The 23,878-nt window shown below is 41.8% G+C and overlaps 1 protein-coding gene across 1 annotated transcript in view; it reads left to right on the top strand.

The window, feature by feature from the left end:
• The window catches only part of RALY (RALY heterogeneous nuclear ribonucleoprotein), a 204,216-nt gene that overhangs the window by 160,111 nt on the left and 20,227 nt on the right, over positions 1-23,878 (top strand). The window contains 2 exon segments of the mRNA XM_044298986.1: positions 2,226-2,495; positions 15,617-15,689. Coding sequence (XP_044154921.1) covers positions 2,240-2,495; positions 15,617-15,689 — 329 coding nt within the window. The 5' untranslated portion in view covers positions 2,226-2,239.

Raw genomic sequence — 23,878 nt, 5'->3', positions numbered from 1 at the left:
TGTTGTGCTGCAATGCAAATGGGTAATGCAAATTTACCAGAAATTCCCATTCAGTAATGCAGAACATCTGCCACCTAGGGTGGAAGACTAAAGCAACCAAAATACAGCAAAACTGACTACTTTTAAAGAGGACCTGTCCCTTCTCCTGACATGACAGTTCTGGTAGCTACTTGTGCCCTCCTCCCCAACAAATCTGAAGCCTCTATTCTCATGACTGTATGTTGTGCCATTCCTTTATTATTCCTTCTAGAAGCTATGAATGAATTGCTAGCAGTTTGTAATGAAGGTCCAGAAGGGTGTTTTCAATTGGGGGGGGGGGGGGGGTCCCTACACAGTCTGATACTATCCAACCAGTGCTGCTAGTGTCAAAATGTGGAGGGACAACCCCAAATTGTAATACCCAGCTGGACCTTTATTGTAGTTTGCAATTCATTCATGAATGTCTAGAAGGAATAATAAAGGAATGAAACCACATAGAGCAGGGATGCTTAACCTGAAGCCCTCCAGCTGTTGCAAAACTACAACTCTCAGCATGATAAGACAGTCTACAGCTATCAGCCTACAGCAGGGCATGGTGGGCGTTGTAGTTTTAGGACTGCAGGTTGAGCATCCCTGACATAGAGTCATAAGAATAGATGCTCCAGAGTTGTTATTGCCAGAGGAATGAAGCCTCCATTACCATATACATAAGACTCAGTACAATATGAGATATAAAACATCAAAAACATAACATATAATATATGCTACAAGATGGGTTGTCTATTTATCATACCCTCATATGGTTTGTTTAGTGGAAAACTTGGATGGGTCTTGGAACAGGTGGATTTAAAAATAAAAATGTTACTTCCAAACTTGTCTTGGTCTTAAGGGGTCAATATGATCTCTTTCTGACTGTCTATCCAATTTTGAATATGAATGCGTTAATTGATGGTTAATTAAAAAGTCATTTAACATGAATAAAGGATAAATTTAAGCTGCCTGCAGCCACCACTAGAGGGAGATTAGGAGCCCCATGCATACTATTATATATCGATATGAAGAATTAAAACAGTGTGCAGAAAACTACCCCTAGAGATGGCTGCATGCAGATAGAATTGTATCACTTTGAGGGTTTTCCAGGATTAGCAAAAAATTATAATCTGCTCCCCAGCCTAGAAACATTTATGCAAGAGCTGCAATATCACACACAGCCCATGCACAACAGTAGATCTCCTTTTTTCATAGTGGGCAACCTCTTCCAGGATGTATAAACAACATCATATAGCAACAAACAAGTCACCAATTAAAACAAGTGGAATGAGGGCCCTGCTCACAAGAGCTTACAATCTATGAGCAGACACCGAAGGTATACAGTGCTTGTTTTTTTACAAAGATCCAACCACAATAGGGGAGCAGATATAAAGCAGCATGAGCTGTCACCAGCCGATATCTGTAGTGGTTCTGAGTACATGGGTTGTGGTGGATGATGGATCAGACTGAAGGATGAGGTTGAGGGAAGGGGGGAGGTGAGTTGAGAAGAGTTAGATTAGGGGATGATATAAACCACCCAAAAAGATGTGTTTTCATGGAGCGCCTAAAACTATGGATGTTGGGAATTGTAATTGCTTGGAGTAGGACGTTCCAGAGAATTGGTGCAGCTCGGAAGACATTAGAGGTCTGGAATATGGTGAATGTTAGTCCTAAATCATTTGCAGAGTGTTGAGCAGGGGTAGGATGGTAGACAGAGATTAGTGAGAAGATAATAGAGGGTGCAACACCATGGAGAGCTTTATGGGTAAGAGTAAGGAGTTTAAATTGAATCCTATACTGTATGGACAACCAGTGTAATGACTGCCACAGGGAGGATGTATCAGACAGCCATAGTAATGACTGGCACAGGGCAGGGGGCATCAGAATAGCGGTTTGACAGATGAGCCTGGCTGCTGTGTTCAGGATAGATTAGAGAGGGGAGAGTCTGGTGAGTGGAAGACTGATTAAATACAGATTATAAACCTTCTTAGATCAAAGGTCTTGCAAAATTCAAAGAAAAATGCTAGAATGTGGTTCTAATTTGTGCAAAACCATACAATTTGAGTCCAGGTGACTGATTTCTAGAGCAAATTATCAGTCACTAATTTTTGTAGGTCCACACACACAAGTTTTGCATGCAAAGTGCAACTATGTTATTAACAGTAGAGCACATACCTAATTATTCCTGCCACTTAACCCCTTCTTTGTATTTTCAGCCTCGGGGGAGAAAATGTCCCTGAAAGCCGCTACTAGCAACATCACCAACAAAAATGATCCCAAATCCCTGAATTCAAGAGTCTTTATTGGCAACCTAAACACAGCAGTGGTGAAGAAGAGTGATGTGGAATCAATCTTCTCAAAGTATGGCCGCGTGGTTGGCTGCTCGGTGCATAAAGGATATGCTTTTGTACAGTATATGAATGAGAGGCACGCGCGAGGAGCTGTTCTTGGGGAGAATGGACGAGTACTGGCTGGACAGACACTAGGTATGTAAAAACTGCCCTAGCAATGGAATCCACCAGTAGATAACCCCTGTTCTGGTATACCTGTACTTGATATTTTCTATATGCAGGACCCCATCCACTAGGTAACTACTATGTGTAGACTCTTTGCTCTTCTAAGTTCATTCTGCCCGGGTTTGAATATGTGAAACCCGAACCCTAAAGATAAAACATGGCATGACAGGGCACTCATTGACATCAATTGAGGTTCTTACTGTCCCAGTGGTGCTTAGCCATTGGGGCTATTTTTAGCCCAGGGATCTCCTCTCTTAGTTCACCATGCCCCAGGATTTAAAAAAAAAGATAAAAAAAAAAAAAAAACTATACCACCATCTTACCTAGAAGTAAGAATGCTTTATACTTTTTCATGAGAGCATAATAAGTTTAGAAAAGTTATTAAAGGACATTCAAATAAAAAAGGATAACATACCTTTTAAAAGTAAGTCCTTAGTGTACCAGGTCTTCCAGGTGCTTTTTCAAAATAACCTTTCATGTGCTTCAAACGATTATTCTAACCAATAAAAAGCAGACATGTAGTAGATGAGAACATCTTTCAAAGCTAGAACCTGTACCTCACTTGGATCCAGAGATCTCATTCATTGCTTCAGTTGTTCTGATAGATTTATTTCAAGCTGGCAGCTCAAGATACGTGTGCCTTTCTAATAGGGCTTGTCGTTTCTGCTATAGTTCTCTCTATCACAGCTCAGGGAGATTGTCCTTTTCAGGGGCACATGTCCTTTGTGATGGATCTCACTCCTTGCAACTTTCACAGCTTCTAACAGAGGATATGGCTGGCAGCAGTTTAAGGATGCAACTGAGCATGTGTGTCCACCCTTAGCAATGTTTAACAGAGGTTAACAGAGAAATAAGAAAGAAAAAAACTGTAGCTAGACTACATCACGGAATGATGTAAAACTACAACTTTATTGGATATACACTAAAATTGAGGTCATATTGGCGTTGGCATCTGGCTCAGCTGCGAGTGAAGTTACACTATACAGCCGGGGCTCAGTGTAATAGATCAACAGCCAGGTTGATATATGCATATACAACCCCTCCCCCCACCCCACCCCAGTGGCAGTAACTGGTGGGTAGTGACTCACAAGCATTATATTTGTCCACCCCCTGTGCTCAAGACCTATTTCTAAAATTCCTAGTGTATATCCAATAAAGTTGTAGTTTTAGCTTCTCTATTTCAGTCCGTGATTGCTTCTCATAATTGAGACGTATTATTGAGCCAATACTTTTTGTCCGTGAACGTAGCTAGACTATACAAATACTTTTTAATGAGTAACTCTGTGGCTTTACTAAATTTTTAATTAGATGCAGTTAAAAAAATGTATTTTTACAATTTACAATATGTCTCAGGGGGCAACCCCTTTATGCATTACTATATCTGGCTATTATATGACAATGGCTCAAATTGTTATGTGCTATAATGTCTACTATAGACTGTATATGTAGAAAATAGATTCTGCCTTCCTCTTTCACTCAGAAGCAGCAATAGCACCATATATGTCAATATATAGAAGTCAGCAAGTAATGTGATGGGCCCCACCTTTCTCCTCCTTCTCACCCACACTTCTCCATAGACATCTATGTAATCTGATCCTTCAGTAAGCAGGCAGCCCATCTTCAGTGAACTGAATTAGTGAAGGAGAAGTAACATAAAAGGAGTCTGATAAGAGAAGAAGGAAGCATGTTTCTCTGATAACATATATTGCAATGCTTCTTATATTTATTTGCCTATATAAAAAAATCACAGTTACTTCTTAAAGGGGTTATTGTGTTTCAAGAGGATACTGGACTCAAGGCATCAACCTATAATAAAGAAGAGATGATTACTTATGTGAAAGATCCTTTGCCAGTTCTTTCGGCAGGGCTTCTGCAGCGTTAATGTCACGTTGGCAACATGTGACTTCTGCAGCCAATTACTGACCTCAGTGGTCAGTGATTGGCTGTAGCTGTCACATGTTGTCAGTGTGGCATCACCGCAGGAGCTGGGAAAACAGAGCTCTGCTTTGAGAACCGAAGCAACGGCGCAGGATCTGTCAGGTGAATAATCACTTATTATTTATTACAGGTCAATCTACTTGAAACCAGACAACCCATTTAACTGGATAGTAAGGCAATAACTCATTTGAGAACTATATTGGTTGTCACCCAGTTAATGAGACAATTAAAAGCTTATTACATGTAACACCCCAGAGTGGTATGTGGGTAGAATGGAGTGTTCCATTCCATTCTAACCCCCCCCCCCCCCCGTAGGGAAGTGGGCTAGCCCTATTTCCTGAAGGAAGGGTGGGGACCAGTTAGAAGTAGTGTAGTTTACCCCCTGCAAGGGGAAGGTGTGCCCACACCAGTCAGAGCACATTAAGCTCTGCTGGCCAGGTAAGCTAAAGCATAGAAGCCTCAGGAGCCAGGAGATTAGTTCCTTGGCTGAAACATAACTGACTACAGAGAGAAGTGCAACATAAAGAAGAAGCCAAGTTATCCAGTCAGCTTGTTAGTACAGCAGAGTGAGAGAAAGATATAGCAGAGTTAAGTTTGCCTGCCAGTTTAATGCTAAAGCCTACTTGAACCAAGACAAAGCCTGAAAACTGTTTTGGAGAAACATTTATTCAAGTAAAGCTGCCATTAAACTTCATCTCAAGGTCTGGACTCAAGTTATTTTTCCTCCATCCCTCTATTATTCCCCTAACAACTTCTTCCAATTGATTTTTTTTTATATACAAGAGCAATTCAGTAACCTTGCTAATCTTCTTCAGTGAACACTTCAGTTTATGGTTGGCATATACATTACTGTAACTTCCATAGGTTTCTAAAGAGATAGACACTAGATCTGCATCTTTTGTTTTGAGTTATTTTTTCCCATTAATTTTTTATCCCTATATTTACTATTTAGGACTTTATTTAAAGGGTAATATAGCTCAGTACAACACCTGAGCCATAATACAGTACTAGTAGACTACTACTGTACTACCATACCACTATATGCTTTCAATTTCATACAAATGATTTCTCAGTCAGATTCTACGAGAAAAAACAAATTGTAGCATGCTCTTTTAGAAACCACAATATGGAGCTTCTAGGGAAGGATAAAGTCTAATATGACAGCATACAATGGCACATGGCATGCTCAGGGCTCTGCAGCTCAGAACCACAGGGATTCCATGTATGAGGCCAAAGATACATACAGTTTGCTTAAATAACCTCTTCATCAGCAGAGCCTTTTAGAGATGCTGGTCTCGTTCTGTTTTCCAGGGTCCCATCTGAACTCAGATTATCTGAAATCTAATTAGTTTATGTAAGTTAAGTTGCATGAAGGAACGCCATGGTTGCATATGTGCATGCTAATGGAAGTCTCCTTCTGTTTAGGATTAAATGTGACTATTACAATTTCTATAGGATCTATGTGTCATGCTCCATTAGCTAACAACTCTCCATTACAAAAAATAAAAAAAATGGCCCAGATGTAAAGTAGAGGAATAGAAGGTTTATCTTGAGAAGTACTTTAAGAAATGTCCCTCAATGTGTGTCTGTCCTCCAGATACAAGTGACATATTGGGTGTGAACAGCTAAGGTCACTTTGTAAATATGAAATAAGTGGATATGAACATGTTTTTCTTCTTAATGCTTGAAGGCTTTCACACCTCCAGGATTCACCAATGTCTTTAAGAGGTCTTACTTGAAGAGAATTTTTCCAGCTGCTCGGACCATACATTAGTGTTAACTGAACCTTCAACAGACATTGGATCTCCTGTACGTCTCAGAGAATAAATGATCTTCTTACACATAGCAACCAAAGTTCAGCTTTAATACTATAAACCATTCTGATTGTTTGTCCAGAGCAACAAGGACATTGTTTCCTTGAGACACTTTTGATATGTGAGGCTGATTAGTTCTTATTTCTGCCATTTCGAGACAATGAACACTTTGGTCTCTCTGTGGATGATCTTTGGAAGGAATACAGCAGTACTTTGTTATAACCACCTCTTTCCTAGGAAGGTATGGATTTACTTAAATGTGTAGAACCTTTTCAAGGTAGGACAGCTTGAGGTTAGCATTCCTAAAAACATATTTCTCAATAAATGATGGGTTTTTCAGGACAAGTATGGAGTTGCATGAACACTGGTACTTTATTGTCTAGCCTGTCAAGATAATCTGTGGTGGTGAGATAATGTTTGCATGTAATGCTTTTGTCTTGAGTCATGTGTTCATTTCCAATAAGATGTCATAAAGCAGTGTTGTAAATTTTCTTTTTATCTTCTTTTTGGACAAATTTAGCGAAAGATTGCATTTTACATTGTAAATGAGTCACTTAATGGTAGATTACTCTCATCAGAATCATTATGTAGTGTATCAAAGGGTTTACCCATGATAAAGCCATCTTAACTATATTAGATATTTGTCAGACTTTTGACACCAGCTCTGTTTACTACACTTTATACTCCCTAGTATCCAATATGTATGAATTGCATTGCTCCTAAAATTTATTTGATCCAAGAGAACTCAGTCAATAGATGGTCAATCAGCTGTCAATAAGACATTCGCTTGCAGATTAAATAGGTTGTCCGCTTTATTTATATTTATGACCTATTGTTCATCAATAGATCATCAATATTAGATCAGTGAAAGGCCAACCCGGCACCCTGCTGATCCGCTGTTAAAAGAGCGCTGCCTTCTTTTCATTCTGTATCTGGACTCAGTTTGTCTTACCTATTGTAAAAGGAAGATATTTTTTGTTGCTGTTTTTTGGGGAGCCCCTGTGTTCTCTTCATTGTGAACCTGCTCACCTTCACAACTGGAGCAGTGAGCAGGTGTAATTACATCTCAGACGTTCCATTTACTTCAATGGGATGGCTCCTTTCTATTTATTTGAACAGTAAGGAGCCGTCCCATAGAAGTGAATCGCATGGCTGAGATGTAATTACACCTGCCTAAGAGTCCAAACAAAGAAAGAAGCTAACGAGCCAGGACAGAAAGTAGATACTCCAGTACATGGAGTGGTTTCAAAAATTATAACCAGCAAATCATCCACCTGTTCTTCATAAAAAATAAAAAGTGAAATATTCACATATTTGCTGTTAATGTGTGATAAAAATTTTTTATGGGATTGTTCGTCAGAGGTAGCACATGAAGTGGAAGCAGATACCTGGTGGGTGCCCTGTAATACAGGACATGGGGAAGGGGGGGTAGTGTCAGTGATTTCCATTCTTATTACCCAAATGCCATTCCTGCCTCAAAGAAGCTTTGTATAGAGGTGGGTAAAACATATTATAATTCTTGCCCAGTGCTATAATTTGGCAGAGATAAGTTTATTGGTTTGAAAACCATCTTTGAACAGTTGGACTCAGATTGTCTTACCTATTGTAAAAGGAAGACTTTTTGTTGTTGCCGTTTCTAAAGAACTCCTAATCAGGGCACACGGAGACCCAAGATTCTTGGGAACCCTGGTTGAAAACCACACTACTGTAGGCAATGTGTGCACTACATATCTGGGCATCGTTCAGTGACTGCGTGGCAGTGTATGGAGGTTATCTAAAGTATTATCTCATCTGTTACTTCCTGCAGGTGTCAGGGTCTAGGTGTGGTGAACAAGCCTATAGAACCATCCTTTCCTGTTGGTATAAGGATAGTGGGGACCACGAAATACTGTAGTATGGAAGTAGCAAACTGTGTACAATACGCAAGTGGCAGTATATTAATATGATGGCTCACAGGGTGCATTGCTATACCAATCCCATTTAGACACATTTACTATTATGGTGCATGGACCTTTGTAAATTCGGAGTGTCATAAATTCTGTGTTAGATTTTCACTAGAATTCTGTCCATGCACCAAAAAAAACTGTCTGTGCTCCTAAAAGTTCTGTCTTTGCAGCAAAGATATGCCTATGCTCTAAAAAAGGGTCAGTGTGCAAACACAAGTCTAATCTCAGTTTACACCACCTATAAGTTGGCGTAGTTGCACTCCCAAAATGTGCCCAAATTTTGGAGCATTTTTGGGCATTCAGCGGCTCATTTAGGCCACGTCCCTTCCCTGTGAAGCCATGCCGCCAAGTGTGTAAAACAGTTGGTAAATGTAATGCAAAGCATGCGTGCCAGTTTATATGCAAAATGCACCAAAAAACTGGAGTATTCTTAATAGTAAATCTGCCCCAAAATGTAGTAGACAGAAACATCTAGCAGCAGAGAAGAATGGCTGTGTTGCAATAGTGTAATAAATATGGCAAGCAGTTTAACGTGTATAAGTGGCCTACACAGCTTCGTCTTCAAGGGTACTCCTTTACTTTTAATGAGCATCACTGTGCATGATTATAGCCATGATAAAAGTGGAATGAGTTCAATAACAGTGTCCAACTTTTGCCACAATTGCAAAATATCATAAATTTGAACATTGTATGGAACATATTATATATCCACTTTGGTCATTAGACCTCTGAAGTCATGGGCTTTACACCGACCAGCCATAACATTAAGGGTGGGTTCACATCAGCGTTATGGATTCTGTTTTTGTTTTCTGTTATAACATGGTCATAACGGAAAATAACGGAATCCATAAGAGAGAAGTCAAAACGGAAGCCTTTAAGGGTACTTTCACACTTGAGTTGTTTGATTCCATCAGGCAGTTCCGTTGCCTGAACTGACTGCCTGATCATGCAAACTGTATGCAAACGCATGTCATTTTTTCTGACTGATCAGGCATTTTTCAGACTGATACGAATCCTGATCAGTCTGAAAAATGCCTGATCAGTCTGAAAAATGCATTGCAATACCGGATCCGTTTTTCCAGTGTCATCAGGCAAAACGGATCCAGTATTTTTTTCTCATTTTTAAAGGTCTGTGCATGCGCAGACCGGACGGATGGATTCGGCATTCCGGTATTTTGAATGCTGGATCCGGCACTAATACATTCCTATGGGTAAAAATGCCGGATCCGGCATTCAGGCAAGTCTTCCGTTTTTTTGCCGGAGATAAAACTGTAGCATGCTACGGTTTTCTCTTTTGCCTGATCAGTCAAAATGACTAAACTGAAGACATCCTGATACATCCTGATGCATCCTGAACTGATTACTCTCCATTCAGAATGCATGGGGATATGCCTGATCAGTTATTTTCCGGTATAGAGCCCCTGTGATGGAACTCTATGCCGGAAAAGAAAAGCGCTAATGTGAAGGTAGCCTAAGAGGCATTCCGTTTTGATCCGTCATAATAGAAGTCTATGGGAATCATAACGGATCTATCTGGTTCCCGTTATGCAAGACGGAAAACCAAGTCCATTCTGCATAACGAGAACCAGAAGGATCCCTTATGATTCCCCTAGACTTCTATTATGACAGAAAGCAAAACGGAATGCCTTTTAAAGGCTTCCGTTTTGCATTCCGTCATAATACAAGTCTATGGGCAGCATAACGGATCCATCCTAGTTTCCGTTATGCAGGACTGGATTCCTGCATAATGGAAACCAGGACTTGTATTATGAAGGATCAAAACGGAATGCCTCTTAAAGGATTGCGTTTTGACTTCCGTCAAACCATGTTATAACAGAAAACATAAAAGGTATCCATAACGCTAATGTGAACCCACCCTAAGGCTAAAGCTATACTGCAATCTTGGGTGCCACCAAATATCTTAGTGTAGCATTGATACCAAAAAAATGAATGCAGTAGCAGTGAAACTCCCACGTAAAAGATCCAACCCTGCTGCACCCAAGATCTCTGAGTAGCCCCAGCCTTAAACCACTGTGAGGCGCAGTAAAAAACATTGAGTAGGGATGGGATATGTGAGGCAGAAAGAACAGTCTATTTTTGAAGTTGATGTGTTGAAAGCAATAAAAATGGGCAAGCATAAGGATCTGTGACAAAGGCCATATTGTGGTGGCTAGACTAGTGGGTCAAAAAATCTCCAAAACAGTAGGGTGTTTTTGGTGTGCAGTGTTTCTGGAAGGACAACTGGTGAAAGCTTCCTGGATTCCCAAGGTTAATTGATACAAATAAGCGGGGATGCATACAAGACCAGACATGGGGATGTACAGCTGCAGACCCGTCCTCCCATGCTATGCCTCTCCACTGCTAAAAGAGTCTACATTTAGAACATGCTCTGGGTGTGAAAATGCAGGTGGTAGAGGTGGAACCATGGCAAAAAGAAAAAATATATACCGTGACCACAGCCGTATAGTTCGAATAATACATTCTTCAGAACAGCTAATGAGCAACAGAGCCTAGTACCCGGAAAGGTATCCAATGTGAGAGGCAGAGAGACATACACACACTGCTACTAACTCGTGAGGTTTAATAGTGAGGTTTCTATCTCGCCCAATGCTTGATTCACAGCTACACCTCTCAGTACTATTGCATGATGTTCTCCATGCTTCTGCTGCTTCTGATTGTGTGTGTGAGAGAGAGAGATTGGAGCAGGATCTCTTCTTTGTATGCTGTGTATAGGAGACATCATAGTAGCTAATTGTGCTCAGGAAAACGTCTTGGTGTGAGATAGCACAGGGAAATTTCAGAGCTCTTGTGGAGTTTATGCCTCGAAGGGTCAGAGCAGTTTTGGTGGCACTAGGGAGACCTACACAACATTAGGCAGGCGGTTTTATTGTTATGCTGTATATTCAGATCTATAAAAAAAATCATTACTTCAAATGGTTGCCAGATCATCTCTATTGTGTGGGCCAAATCACTGTCTTCCAATCTTGATGTGCCCTGCCAAAACCTCTACAGCTCTCCTGTGTTAGACAATTACTTCCATAACTCTGTCTGTCTAGGACCTCAGGCTCAGCAAATTTCAATACTACTGATTTACCCTTTGTTGAGAAAAAAGTAGAATGGCAGACTTGTTAACTTTTCAGGACTATAAGCATCGCTATTAAGTTCACACCATTTCATTTCATAAAACTCGGGTCAATGTGCTCCTGCCAAATAACTTCTAATGTCTTGGTGAAGTCCCTATAACATTTGCATAGACTTGCTAATACTACCCACACATTTTTGTTAAAAAGTCCTTTGCATTCATTTAACAAAGCTCATCGCTTTCTAGGTCTCTCACATAATTGGAGCTAAAACACCCTCAAGATTTTTTTCCTTTCATCTGCTATGTACTTTATAACCACTCTCGGATTTCGATGCACATTTCGCTCTTCACTGCGCTATTAGGGAAGGCCTACAGATTATAGCTCCTCTAGCTTCTTCTAAGCAAATATTATAAACCCACATTGACACAGTGACTGGGTCATTGTGGACAGAGCAGTCAATCTTCAGAACGACTCCTTAGAATGTTTTAAATCTGTCTCTGCAAGCCAATGCAGGATTCTCCACTCTATGATATGCTTGCCCTCCATGGCCTGGCAGTGCCTGGTATAATATATGGCAGATTTTTCTGGGCCTGGCACGCACAACCATGCTCACATTACTGCTGTAGAGCTGGTTGTCAGCTTCATGCCATGATTTACAGGACAGAAGCTGGAGCAAGCAGCAAGTCATATATCAGAGGGGCCATGGCAAGGTCAGCATTGGAGACATGATCATGAGAACAAAAGACAGAGCATTTATAACGTAACACAATGAATGTCAAAAATGTGTAGAGCAACTGGCAATCAAGTAAAACACCATTTAATACTGCTGAAAGTGACTTATTCCTTCTTTGTTTCCATCTTAAAAAACTCTTAATGTAACATGGCTCCTATCCGGCCAGCTTAAAGGGATTTTCCTGGATTTATATATTGATGTCTCATGCATGGGACAAGTTATCAATATCAGGAGGATGTCTAATACCAGCCAATCAGCTGTTCTGGAGTAGCTCCGTCTGTGTAATACGCAGACGGATAAATGGCAAGGGTGCTGGATGTTGGAACCCCTCCAATTTGATATTGACGACCTGTCTTGGGGACTAGTCATCAATTGTTAAATCCTGGTGAACCCCTTTACATTTCATGACATTTATGGCTGTCTATCAATTTGCAATCATATGAGGAAATATATGCTCCTATCTGAATTAATAACTGAGAGATTATCTGAGAAAAAGAAAATTATTGTAAGAATTATACCTTATTTAACAAAAACATTACAATTGGCAGACGTATCTTTACCATTGAAGTTACAATACCTGATAGCCTACATTGCTGTTTGTTGGGATCTGGAGTTAGTCTACTGTGGGGCAGAGTTGTGAAGTTTGTCCATGGGGGTGGGCCAAAAATGTAGGCATTTAGAATAATGTATGTGACTGCAATAAAGCCACATGTACAGAGCTATAATAAGGCTTCCAAAGAATTTGAAGTTTTTTAGGCAGTTTTTTCTGTTGGAATCTCTACAAATCCAACAGCAAAGAAATGATGGCATGTTCCAGACTATATAGCAATTGCTATTATATCCCTTGTTCATATTCTGTGCCATTTGCAATGTTTCATAAGCCATGTCCCCTTTTTAGGTAAATCTTCTGTGAAGTCCAGTCCCTAAGATGGCCGCTGATGGAGGGTCATGTGACCGGGCAAATCAACTCCATGTGGTGTTATCTCTATTCACACACACTGCACCTGCCCTAAACTCCCACCATTTCAAGTGCAGATAGAACGTTCAGTGTATTGGAATGGAGGACACATCACATGGAGGTCACATAACCCTCCACCAGAAGCCATCTTATGGATAGGATCTCTGTGTGGACAGCAGAGAAGGCTTTGTAAACAAGGGGACATGCCTTATGAAATGTAGAAAATGGTGCAGAACTTCAACAAAGACTGTATTAATAAGTGCCATATAATCATCGCACAAACAACAGTAATCAGAAAGGGGCCAACCCCTTTAATAAGAAGCCATGCAGCCTCTGAGCATTGCTGTACAGTCATGTGCTTGAGGTGCTAGATGAAGTCATTGTGTCAATGGGTGGAAAGTTCTTAGTTTCAATTCCCAGACTTTCCTCTTGCTCAGTCATTCTTAAAATTACCTTTCAGCATTAAGACTTTGTTATACGGTGTTCTGGGCCAGGTGTATCCATCTTCTTCCTTATTGCAGGTTTGTATAACTTCATCCTGGATTGTAGCTTCTAGATCAGGGATCAGCAACCTCCGGCACTCCAGCTGTCCTGAAACTACAACTCCCAGAATCCTCCTTTCACTTCTAGGGGAGTTACAAGAATAGCTGAGTAAGTGTGCATGCTGGAAGTTGTAGTTTCACAGCAGCTAGAGTGCCGGAGGTTGCTGATCCCTGTTCTAGATTATATAGATTCTTTCACTTTGTAACGTCTGAGGTTCAGTATAAAGTCTCCACCAGATGATCATTAGCTGATATGAAATGGAATAACCAAACTTGTTGATGGGAACCTGTCACATCTGTTTCAACACGCAGAATGTGATACAGTCTGTACGGTGAAGGAAAGATTATTTTTCCACATGAGAAGTATTCTAGTAAGCCCCATTTCTTCTATAACCACAAACTTTACCGTGCTACGTGTAAATGACCAGTTAGGAATCCACAGTAAGAGTCGTATTCATGAACTTGGCCAGCAACGTTACCTCTCTGCACTTAATTGATAGCCTCACCTCCAGAATGCACTGAATGAAATCCTGTGCATGCGTTCTGCTACAATGTGCACCAGCATGTACAGAACACTAGCAGTGTAATCATCGTCAAATGTGTAGCAGCTTAGTAAGGCTAGGGCTACACGGCATGTGTTGCACCAATATCACACAACATTTATTGCAAAGATAGTCTATGGCATCGCACTGCGACGCGACAGTCACAAAGAATCCATCCTAGCTGGATTTTTGTTCGACTGTCGCGTTGCAGTGGCAGCATGGCGTAGTGCGACACCTTAGACTATCATTACAATAAATGTCACACGACACATGTAATGTAGTTGTACCCTTTTTGTTGTGCAACACATTTTGTCACCGTGTAGCCCTAACCTAAAGACACAAAGAAGAAGGACAGGACATACTTTTGCCACATATGCAATAGAGCAGGATTTGGGTAACGCTGACGCCACTTATGCAGTGGGCAGGTACGAGTTGACAATAGTCTATATTTGTTCATGATGCCAATTGCAGCGTGCGCAGGGTACTATCCCAGGGCCCTTCCAGCCAAAAGGTCATGGCCTTCAGACTTCTGATACTGACAGAACATTTCAGCCCTGTAACGAGGCCAGCAGTTACACCTGGGTTTGCCTCAGGCTAGGGGTAAGTTTCGTACTGGAGTGGAATGGGGGGGGGGGGGGTGGCACATCCCACTACCAACACCTACATGCCATTCCATAACAATCTAGGCACACAAAATACTTTAAATAAAAGTGCCTCAGCAAACTACACTTTGCTGAAACCACCATGCTTTCCTGGATTCTTTTACCTCAACCATAACTACCTACATTCCACATGCAATAACAAATCTAGGGCATCTATTCTTATCACTGTATGATGTGCCATTCCGTTATTATTTCAGCTCGAGGTTATGAATGAATTGCTAGTAGTTTGCAATGAAGATCCATATGGGTGTTACCAGCTGGGGGGGTGTCCCTGCACAGTCTGACACTGGCAGCACTGATTGGATAGTGTCAGACTGTGCAGGGACACACCCTCAACTGGTAACACCTGCTAGTAATTCATTCAGAACTTCTAGAAGGAATAATAAAGGAATAGCACATCATAGAGTTATAAGAATAGTTGCTCCAGAATTGCTGTTACATGGTGAATGCAAGTAGTTGCTCCACTATACATGTCAGGAGAGGTGACAGGTCCTCTCAAGGCATAAGAACGAGTTAAAAAGAACCATGAGCGGCCAACAACTTGTGCTTAGTTTCGTGGACACCAACTGGTGCAGGATGCAACTGGAGTAACTTGAGCCCAACAGAGAAGATTTTTCGGAGGCTACACCATCTTGTTATAACATTTACTGTATATATCCACTGTGCACACTGGTCCTATCGTTGATAACTTCTACTAGGTCACTTGTCTATCAACTCAATAAGAATTGTCCCCAACTGCTTTAAATGGCATGGTTCACTATGTAGCCAGTGGAGCCTATCTGGGTCAGAACCCAGATCCAATGGAGGATCCACTTGTGCTCTGTTGGTGGAAAACTACAGAAGTTCAATTTCAGTCATTCTTTCTCTCAACAGATATCAACATGGCTGGGGAGCCCAAGCCGCAGAGACCCAAAGTACTGAAACGTGCCACTGCTGCCCTGTACAGGTAAGAGATCACACCCAAAACAAAATCCTGCCAATACTAAATAATTGTACTAAGTCCAGTCCTCCATAATGGAGATAAAATGATCAATTTTCTCAATAAAAAAACACTGTCCACATGTGCCCCATCCTTGAGGTATTTTGGCTGATCTGTATAGGACTGTCCTGCCATGTAAGCCTGGCTCTCCTGTCCCTTCCACAGGAAGATACCGTGTGTGGTGCATTTAACCTCCTGGAGATGATTGGAACAGATATGTTTGTTGTGCAAACTATGGCCCAGATTTACTAATGTGCCTAAAATCTGTCTAAAAAGTAGAGCAAATAGGTGCAATTTTGGTGCAACTAGAGATTCTACACTTTTTTTCCTGACAGGTCTTAATGGAAATGGGCAGGGCTTTGAGCATAGCCAGCTGCAGTATCTAACTCCATCGCCGTCCTGAGGACAGCGATACATCCCCCTAGCTATGGGGCCTGAAAGCAATTGCTACCACTCAGACCCCTATAGCTATGCCCCTGGCATCAGATATATCACTACCTAATGATTATAGTAACATGGCAGAAGATTTAAAGGGCTTCTACCACCAGAAATACTGTTATATATCTGACTGATATAGCGATGCGCTAATGTCAGCATTACATAACAGTATGCTTCTAACATTTGTCCCTGCAGCCGTTTTGGTAAAATAAGCACTTTTATAATATGCTAATGAGCCTCTAGGTGCTATATGGGCGTAAAATCAGCACCTAGAGGCTCCTCTTGATTGATGCCACGGTCCACCGCATCGTTGATGAAATCCTGCGCCTGCGCCGTTCACTTCTGTCTTCAGCACAGCACAGGTGCAGTGAGTGAAGGCCGCTCTCCTGATGCCGGCTTCCTCACTGTGATGTAGTCGGCACAGGCGCAGTGAGGAATCCGGCACCAGGAGCGCATCATTTACTCACTGCGCCTGCGCCGAATACAGAAGTGAACCCCAAAATGGTATATTAGATGCTGTTTTGATAACAGCGTCTAATATACCTGCTACCTGGTCCTCTGGTGGTCCCTTTTACTTGGATCGACCACCAGAGGACACAGGCAGCTCTGTAAGTAGCACCAAACACCACTACACTACACCCCCCCCTGTCACTTATTAACCCCTTATTAACCCCTGATCACCCAACATAGACTCCCTGATCACCCCCGTCATTGATCACCCCCCTGTAAGGCTCCATTCAGACGTCCGTATGTGTTTTGCGGATACGCAAAACACATACGGACATCTGAATGGAGCCTTACAGGAGAGTGATCAATGACAGGGGGGTGATCACCCCATATAGACTCCCTGATCACCCCCCTGTCATTTATCACCCCCTGTAAGGCTCCATTCAGACATCCGTATGTGTTTTGCGGATCCACAGAGATTTTTTTTTTGGCACAAGTTAGCGGAAATTGATATTTATTTATTTTCTCACAAAGTCTCATATTCCACTAACTTGTGACAAAAAATAAAATTTCACATGAACTCACCATACCCCTCACGGAATCCAAATGCGTAAATTTTTTTAGACATTTATATTCCAGACTTCTTCTCACGCTTTAGGGCCCCTAAAATGCCAGGGCAGTATAAATAACCCACATGTGACCCCATTTCGGAAAGCGTGAGAAGTCTGGAATCCAAATGCCTAAAAATGCCCTCCTAAAAGGTACTCATTGGAATTTGGGCCCCTTTGCGCACCTAGGCTGCAAAAAAGTGTCACACATGTGGTATTGCCGTACTCAGGAGAAGTAGGGCAATGTGTTTTGGGGTGTATTTTTACATATACCCATGCTGGGTGAGAGAAATGTCTCTGTCAAATGACAACTTTGTATAAAAAAATGGGAAAAGTTGTCTTTTAGAGAGATATTTCTCTCACCCAGCATGGGTATATGTAAAAAGACACCCCAAAACACATTGCCCTACTTCTCCTGAGTATGGCAATACCTCATGTGTGACACTTTTTTGCAGCCAAGATGCGCAAAGGGGCCCAAATTCCAATGAGTACTTTCAGGATTTGACAGGGCATTTTTACGCATTTGGATTCCAAACTACGTCTCACGCTTTAGGGCCCCTAAAATGCCCGGGCAGTATAAATACCCCACGTGACCCCATTTTGGAAAGAAGACACCCCAAGGTATTCCGTGAGGGGCATGGCGAGTTCATGTAAAATTTTATTTTTTGTCACAAGTTAGTGGAATATGAGACTTTGTAAGAAAAAAAAATGAAAAAAATAATAATTTTCCGCTAACTTGTGACAAAAAAATAAAAAATTCCATGAACTCACTATGCCCATCAGTGAATACCTTAGGGTGTCTACTTTCCTAAATGGGGTCATCTGTGGGGTGTTTCTACTGTCTGGGCATTGTAGAACCTCAGGAAACATGAAGGTGCTCAGAAAGTCAGAGCTGCTTCAAAATGCGGAAATCCACATTTTTGTACCACAGTTTGTAAACGCTATAACTTTTACCCAAACCAATAAATATACACTTATTGCATTTTTTTTAACAAAGACATGTAGAACAATAAATTTAGAGAAAAATGTATATAGAAATGTAGTTTTATTTGAAAAATTTTACAACAGAAAGTTAAAAATGTCATTTTGTTGCAAAAATTTCGGTCAATTTCAATTAATATAAAAAAAAAAGTAAAAATGGCAGCAGCAATGAAATACCACCAAATGAAAGCTCTGTTAGTGAGAAGAAAAGGAGGTAAAATTCATTTGGGTGGTAAGCTGTATGACCGAGCAATAAACGGTGAAAGTAGTGTAGTGCAGAATTGTAAAAAGTGGTCTGGTCATTAAGGGGGTTTAAGCTAGGGGAGCTGAGGTGGTTAACAACCTGTCATGAATAGGGGAGCACTTAACACAACTAGTAAAGCAACATACATGTGGGAGAAGGCTGCTTCCCATCATTTTTATCTTTTGAGTTATTGAGTGTGAGCTGCAATACCACAACCAGCCGATGGGCAGGAGTGGCGCTGTTTTGGGAGGAAAAACAGGCCCCCTTTTTCTAATCCAGGACCTTTTTTGTGTCAGTGTTCTATGGGAAGAGAAGGAAATTATTATTATCTCAGCCTATAGCTGTGACTTTCACCAGGAAATCTAAATTGATAATTTTTGCTAAAAATTGCTAAAATATGTCATTAAAAATTTCCATTTGGCCTTATGTGACACACCAGAAGCTCCTTCCTGTGGTCTAGTGATCATGGCTGGCTGGGAGCTCAAACCAAGGGGGGCATTTATCAAACTGGTGTAAAGTAGAATTGGCCTAGTTACCCATAGCAACCAATCAGATTTCACCTTTCATTTTCCAAAGGAGCTGTCCAAAATGAAAGGTGAAATCTGATTGGTTGCTGTGGACAACTAAGCCAGTTCTACTTTACACCAGTTTGATAAATGACCCCCAAAGCATCATTCAGTTGAGGCTGGTGGATAAACTACGGCTGAGAACCACTGACACAGAACCCGGGAAGCTACAATAAAATACCCTTTTTGCAAAGGCCTGAGATTTCCCTTTGGCTGTAAAAGGGTTATCGTGCCACAATTATCCTTTAAAACCAATTAGTGCAGCTGAAAGTATAAAAGAAATCGGTGGCGGCCTTGCAGTAATTTCAGAAGCAATTAAAATAATTATTGGATTTCTCATATTAAGGATTTATCAGGGCCTTGGTAGAAAAAAAAAATCTAAACCCAATCCCATTAAGTTGTAAAATCTCGCCGCTTTGAGTGTAAATTACGGATGACTTCAAAAGAGAATTGGTTAAACTGTGTCATTACAGTAACCCACATCATGCTGTGCGGAGGTCGGGAATCAAATAGGGGCTTGGGATGGAAGCGTGATGCATAGCACAGAATATGTATATGCAGATGAAAGGCCGCATTACAATTACGACCCTGCCCCCAGCTCCAGCAATGGTAGACACAATTACAGCAAAAGCTGCAGCTCAACCAACAATCTCCTAAGATTCAAAGCGCTATCTCTCATTGCATAGCACAGCCATGTGCAAGCCACTGTACGGCAGCACATGGAAAACCTGCGGCTCTGTACCAGGAATGGCCATTTCGTCTTTCATATGACATTGTTGCCTAGCATGATTTTATCATTCATATTGAATATGACAGAAAAAAAAAGTTTGTAAGAAATCAGAGGCATTCAAGAGATGAGCGAATCGAAGTTGATGATTTGATACGCATTTTGTGGTAACGATTCGCATTTTTTTCCTAAAATGGCTGCTGCACATGTTAGGACATGGAGCAAAGAACTCTGGGAACGAGGGATCACCCATAATGCCATGCATGCAGCCAATCAGCAGCCAGCCAGCCCTGTGATGTCACAGCCCTATAAATAGCCTCAGCCATCTTGGATTCTGCCATTTTCCAGTATAGTTAGTGCAGGGAGAGACGTTAGCAGGCGCTATGGAAAGTGCCTGAAAAAAACTGGAAAACTTTTTTTGGGCTGAATAGAAGTTCAGGGAAAGATCATTAGAAGTGTAGGGAAAGGATAGGGAGGAATTATTCCACACTATAAAAGGAGAACAGGGTTCAAAAGGGGAGTGTACAGCCTGGGTAATAGGAACAATCCGGTGCCGTTATATGTTCTAAAGCCTTTTTTGGGGTGTATTAGTGCAAAAAAAAACGTATTAGCCACCCAGCAGTGCAGTTATATGTTCTAAAGCCTTTTTTCTGATGTATTAGTGGGAAAAAAAGTGTTAGCCATTGTGTGGTGAAGTGACAAAATTACTGACTTTTTTGGGGTGTATTAGTGAAAAAAATTCAGAGCTGCCATTCAGAGGTGCAGTTATATGTTCTAAAGCCTTTTTCTGTGGTGTATTAGTGAAACAAAGGCTTGATAACTGTTGTGCGGTGAAGTGACAAAATTACAGCCTTTTTTGGGTGTATTAGTGGGGAAAAAAAGTTTTATTAGCCGTTCAGCAGTGCAGTTATATGTTCTAAAGCATTTTTTAGGGGGTATTAGTGGAAAAAAAGGTCTGGTTAGCCGTTCAGCGGTGCAGTTATATGTTCTAAAACCTTTCTTGTGGTGTATAAGTGGGGAAAAAAAGTCTTACTAGCCATTGAGTGTTGCAGTTATATGTTTTAAAGCCTTTTTTGTGGAGTATTAGTGGGAAAAAAATGGCTTATTAGCCGTTGAGCGGTAAAGTGACAAAATGACTGCCTTTTTTGGGGTGTATTTATTTCCTTTATATTTATTTATTTGATCTAACAGTATGTCAGACAGAGAAGTGCCAGGCCCTGCATAGGGGAGGGGCAGAGGCCTAAATGTTTCAGGTGCAGGCACAGGTCACAGCAGAGTAAGGGGGCATGGCAGCAGGGGTTGCAGCGAGAGACCTGAGTTCCAGGTGTCATCTAGAGGTCGTCTCTTGACCAGCAACCCAGCGGTGCTTGAATAGTTGACTTGGTCATGTACTTCATCCCAAGTGACATCAGACACCTCCAGCCAAGATTCGGTGGGTTCGTCAGACAGAACCCTTAGTTGGCATGGCCTGGGAGCAGGCCCTGTGCCCTCACCTGTCCTCAACCTGCCTCTGTCCTTTTCTGTTTCCTCAGCCAGACAAGTATTATATGCTGTGGGCTCAGCTCCACTATACAGTGAGGATAAGCTACTAGAGGACAGTCAGCAGCTACTGCCCAGCCAAGATCTGGAGGAGACATCCGCTGCTTCCTATGGTAGGCTGGCAAGTAGTGATGAGTAGTGTTGATCGAGCATGCTCGGCCGAAGACCAGTTCGGCTCGAGCATCGCGATGCTTGGCACATTGCGGTGTTCGGCCGAATACCGCATGTGCTCAAGCGCAATGCTCGAGTCTCCTCCCTGCACGTTTGTTGGCTCTTACGCAGCCAATAAACGTGCAGGTAAGTACTGCCACTCACTGTAATGCGGTAGCCATGTTGGTTAAATTGCGTGCTATTGTAGAGACCCAAAATTCCTATTAAGGACTATTGTTGTATCTGGCAGCAATATATATTTTTAGCGTAACCTGCGTGCAATTGTTTGGTCCCTGCATTACCGCCACAACATTACCTGCGCTACATCTCCAGTATAACATTAGTGCATCCTAAATATCAGTGACATTCAGTCAAATTTATTTGCGCAAACACTTACAAAACCTGTGCTACTGTACGTGTGACATACTTGCAAGTATATATACCATTTAACATGCGGAATGCGAGCAGTAAGGGACGGGGAAGTGGCCGTGCTACTCATGGTGCACACAGAGTCCGTGGCCCTGTGCGCGGTGAAACTGTGCACAAGAAACATACACGATAACTAGCTTCATGCCCCAGTTTGCAGGGCAGTGCAGGACACCACTCTTGACGTCAAACCAGTGCGCCCAGGTGGTCGGTTGAATTGCAGCAGATAATGCTTCCAGTCGGTTAAGCACTAATGTTGATCAAGCACAAAAGTGCTAGTGTGCTCTAATAGAGCATTTCACGATGCTTGGGTGTTCTACCGAGCACCCGAGCACAATGGACGTCAATGGGAGTACCCCCAGGCACCCCTGCTCTGAAGAGGGGAGGGTGTTGGGACTCTAGTTTGGCTTAGGAGTCCCTGCTCTGACTCCATATATAGCTATATATATGGAGTCAGTGCTTGGGGACACCCCAGTGTATTAAATATAATTTCTGAAAAGTTTCTGCCAGGATTTGAAATCCCAACCCCTTGTACATTAGAAGCAAGGACCTTGTCCACTCAGCTATAAAGCTGAATGCTAAACTGTGTCAGGAAAAACCTCATAGTAGTTTCTGATGTAATGAGTTTTCGTATTCAGAAGAAGACTTATTTTATATTTCTTTGCAGGTTAACATGTAGCTGTATAGTGTAGAGGTTAACATCCTTGCCTCTAAAGTATCAAGGTTGGGAATTCAAATCCAGGCAGAAACATTTCAGAAATAGAGTTTTAATTTATATATTTTATATTTTATTTTTGTAATTGTAAAAAATGTATGGCACAAAATAAATGTGTCATTACTAAAATATATATATACACTATACAGCTACATGTTAACCTGCACAGAAATATAAAATAAATATTCTGCTGAATAGGAATATTCACTACATCAGAAACTACTATGGGGTTTTTCTGACACAGTTAGCACTCAGCTTTATAGCTAAGTGGATAAGGTCCTTACTGCTATTGTACAAGGGGTTGTGGGAGTTCAAATCCCAGCATAAACTTTTCAGAAATAGATGCTAAATTGCATTTAAATACACTGGCTCAAGCACATGTGGTGTTCGGCCGAGCATGCTCGCTCAACACTATTAAGCACTATCCTGTCTTCCACAAAGTCCAGTCTCAGTAGCCAAGAGTCTGGTCAAGAGAATCCTCGACCATGATCCTCCTTTTTCCCACCATGGAGAGTCTTTACAAACAAGTGATCCCACACTCGGATATTCCGAGGAGCTCTTTTCATCGCCATTCCTTAATTTGGGCCTCTCGCCAAACCCGATTGAAAAGGACCATCAATAGATCTTGTGCCCTGATTCCCAAATTCTTGAGCATCCAGTCAGAAGAAGATGGCGGTGGGGAACGGCAATTACTGTTTCACAAGGTGGATGATGATGATGAGACATAGTTGCCAATAAGTCAACCGCAATAAGTGTCTCAAGCGGTTCATGATGAGGATGAGACACAGTTGTCAATAAGTGAGGTTGTTGTTAGGTCAACAAGTCAGGAGGATGACCAGAGTGAGGAAGTGGTGGATGAGTGAGGTGGTGGATGATGAAATCACTGACCCAATATGGGAAGGTGGCAAGTCGAGCGAGGACAGCATTACAGAGGTGGAGGAATCCGCAGCACCGCAACAGGCTGGAAGAGGCAGTGGGGTGGCAAAAGGGAGCACCCCCTTGCAGAAATCTCCCTTGCCAAGGGGTAGGTGTTCCGCAGTCTGGCGCTTTTTTAAGGACAGTGCAGACGATAAAAGAATTGTCATTTGCAACCTATGCCGTACCAAAATGAGCAAGGGCGTGAACACTAGCAACCTCACCACCACCAGCATGATCAGTCAGATGGCATCAAAGCACCCTAATAGGTGAGCCGAATGCCTGGGTCCACAATCAGTGTCTGCAGGTCACACCACTGCCTCCTCTTCCCCTGTGTTACGTGCTGGCCAATCCCCTGTCCAAGACGCAGGCCCAAATGCCTCCCGCCCTACACCTGGAC

The sequence above is a fragment of the Bufo gargarizans genome, chromosome 6 (assembly GCF_014858855.1).
Source record: "Bufo gargarizans isolate SCDJY-AF-19 chromosome 6, ASM1485885v1, whole genome shotgun sequence".
Classification (NCBI taxonomy): Eukaryota; Metazoa; Chordata; class Amphibia; order Anura; family Bufonidae; genus Bufo; species Bufo gargarizans.
The sequence above is the reverse complement of the archived record's forward strand: the minus strand, read 5'-3'. Positions and strand labels throughout refer to the sequence as shown.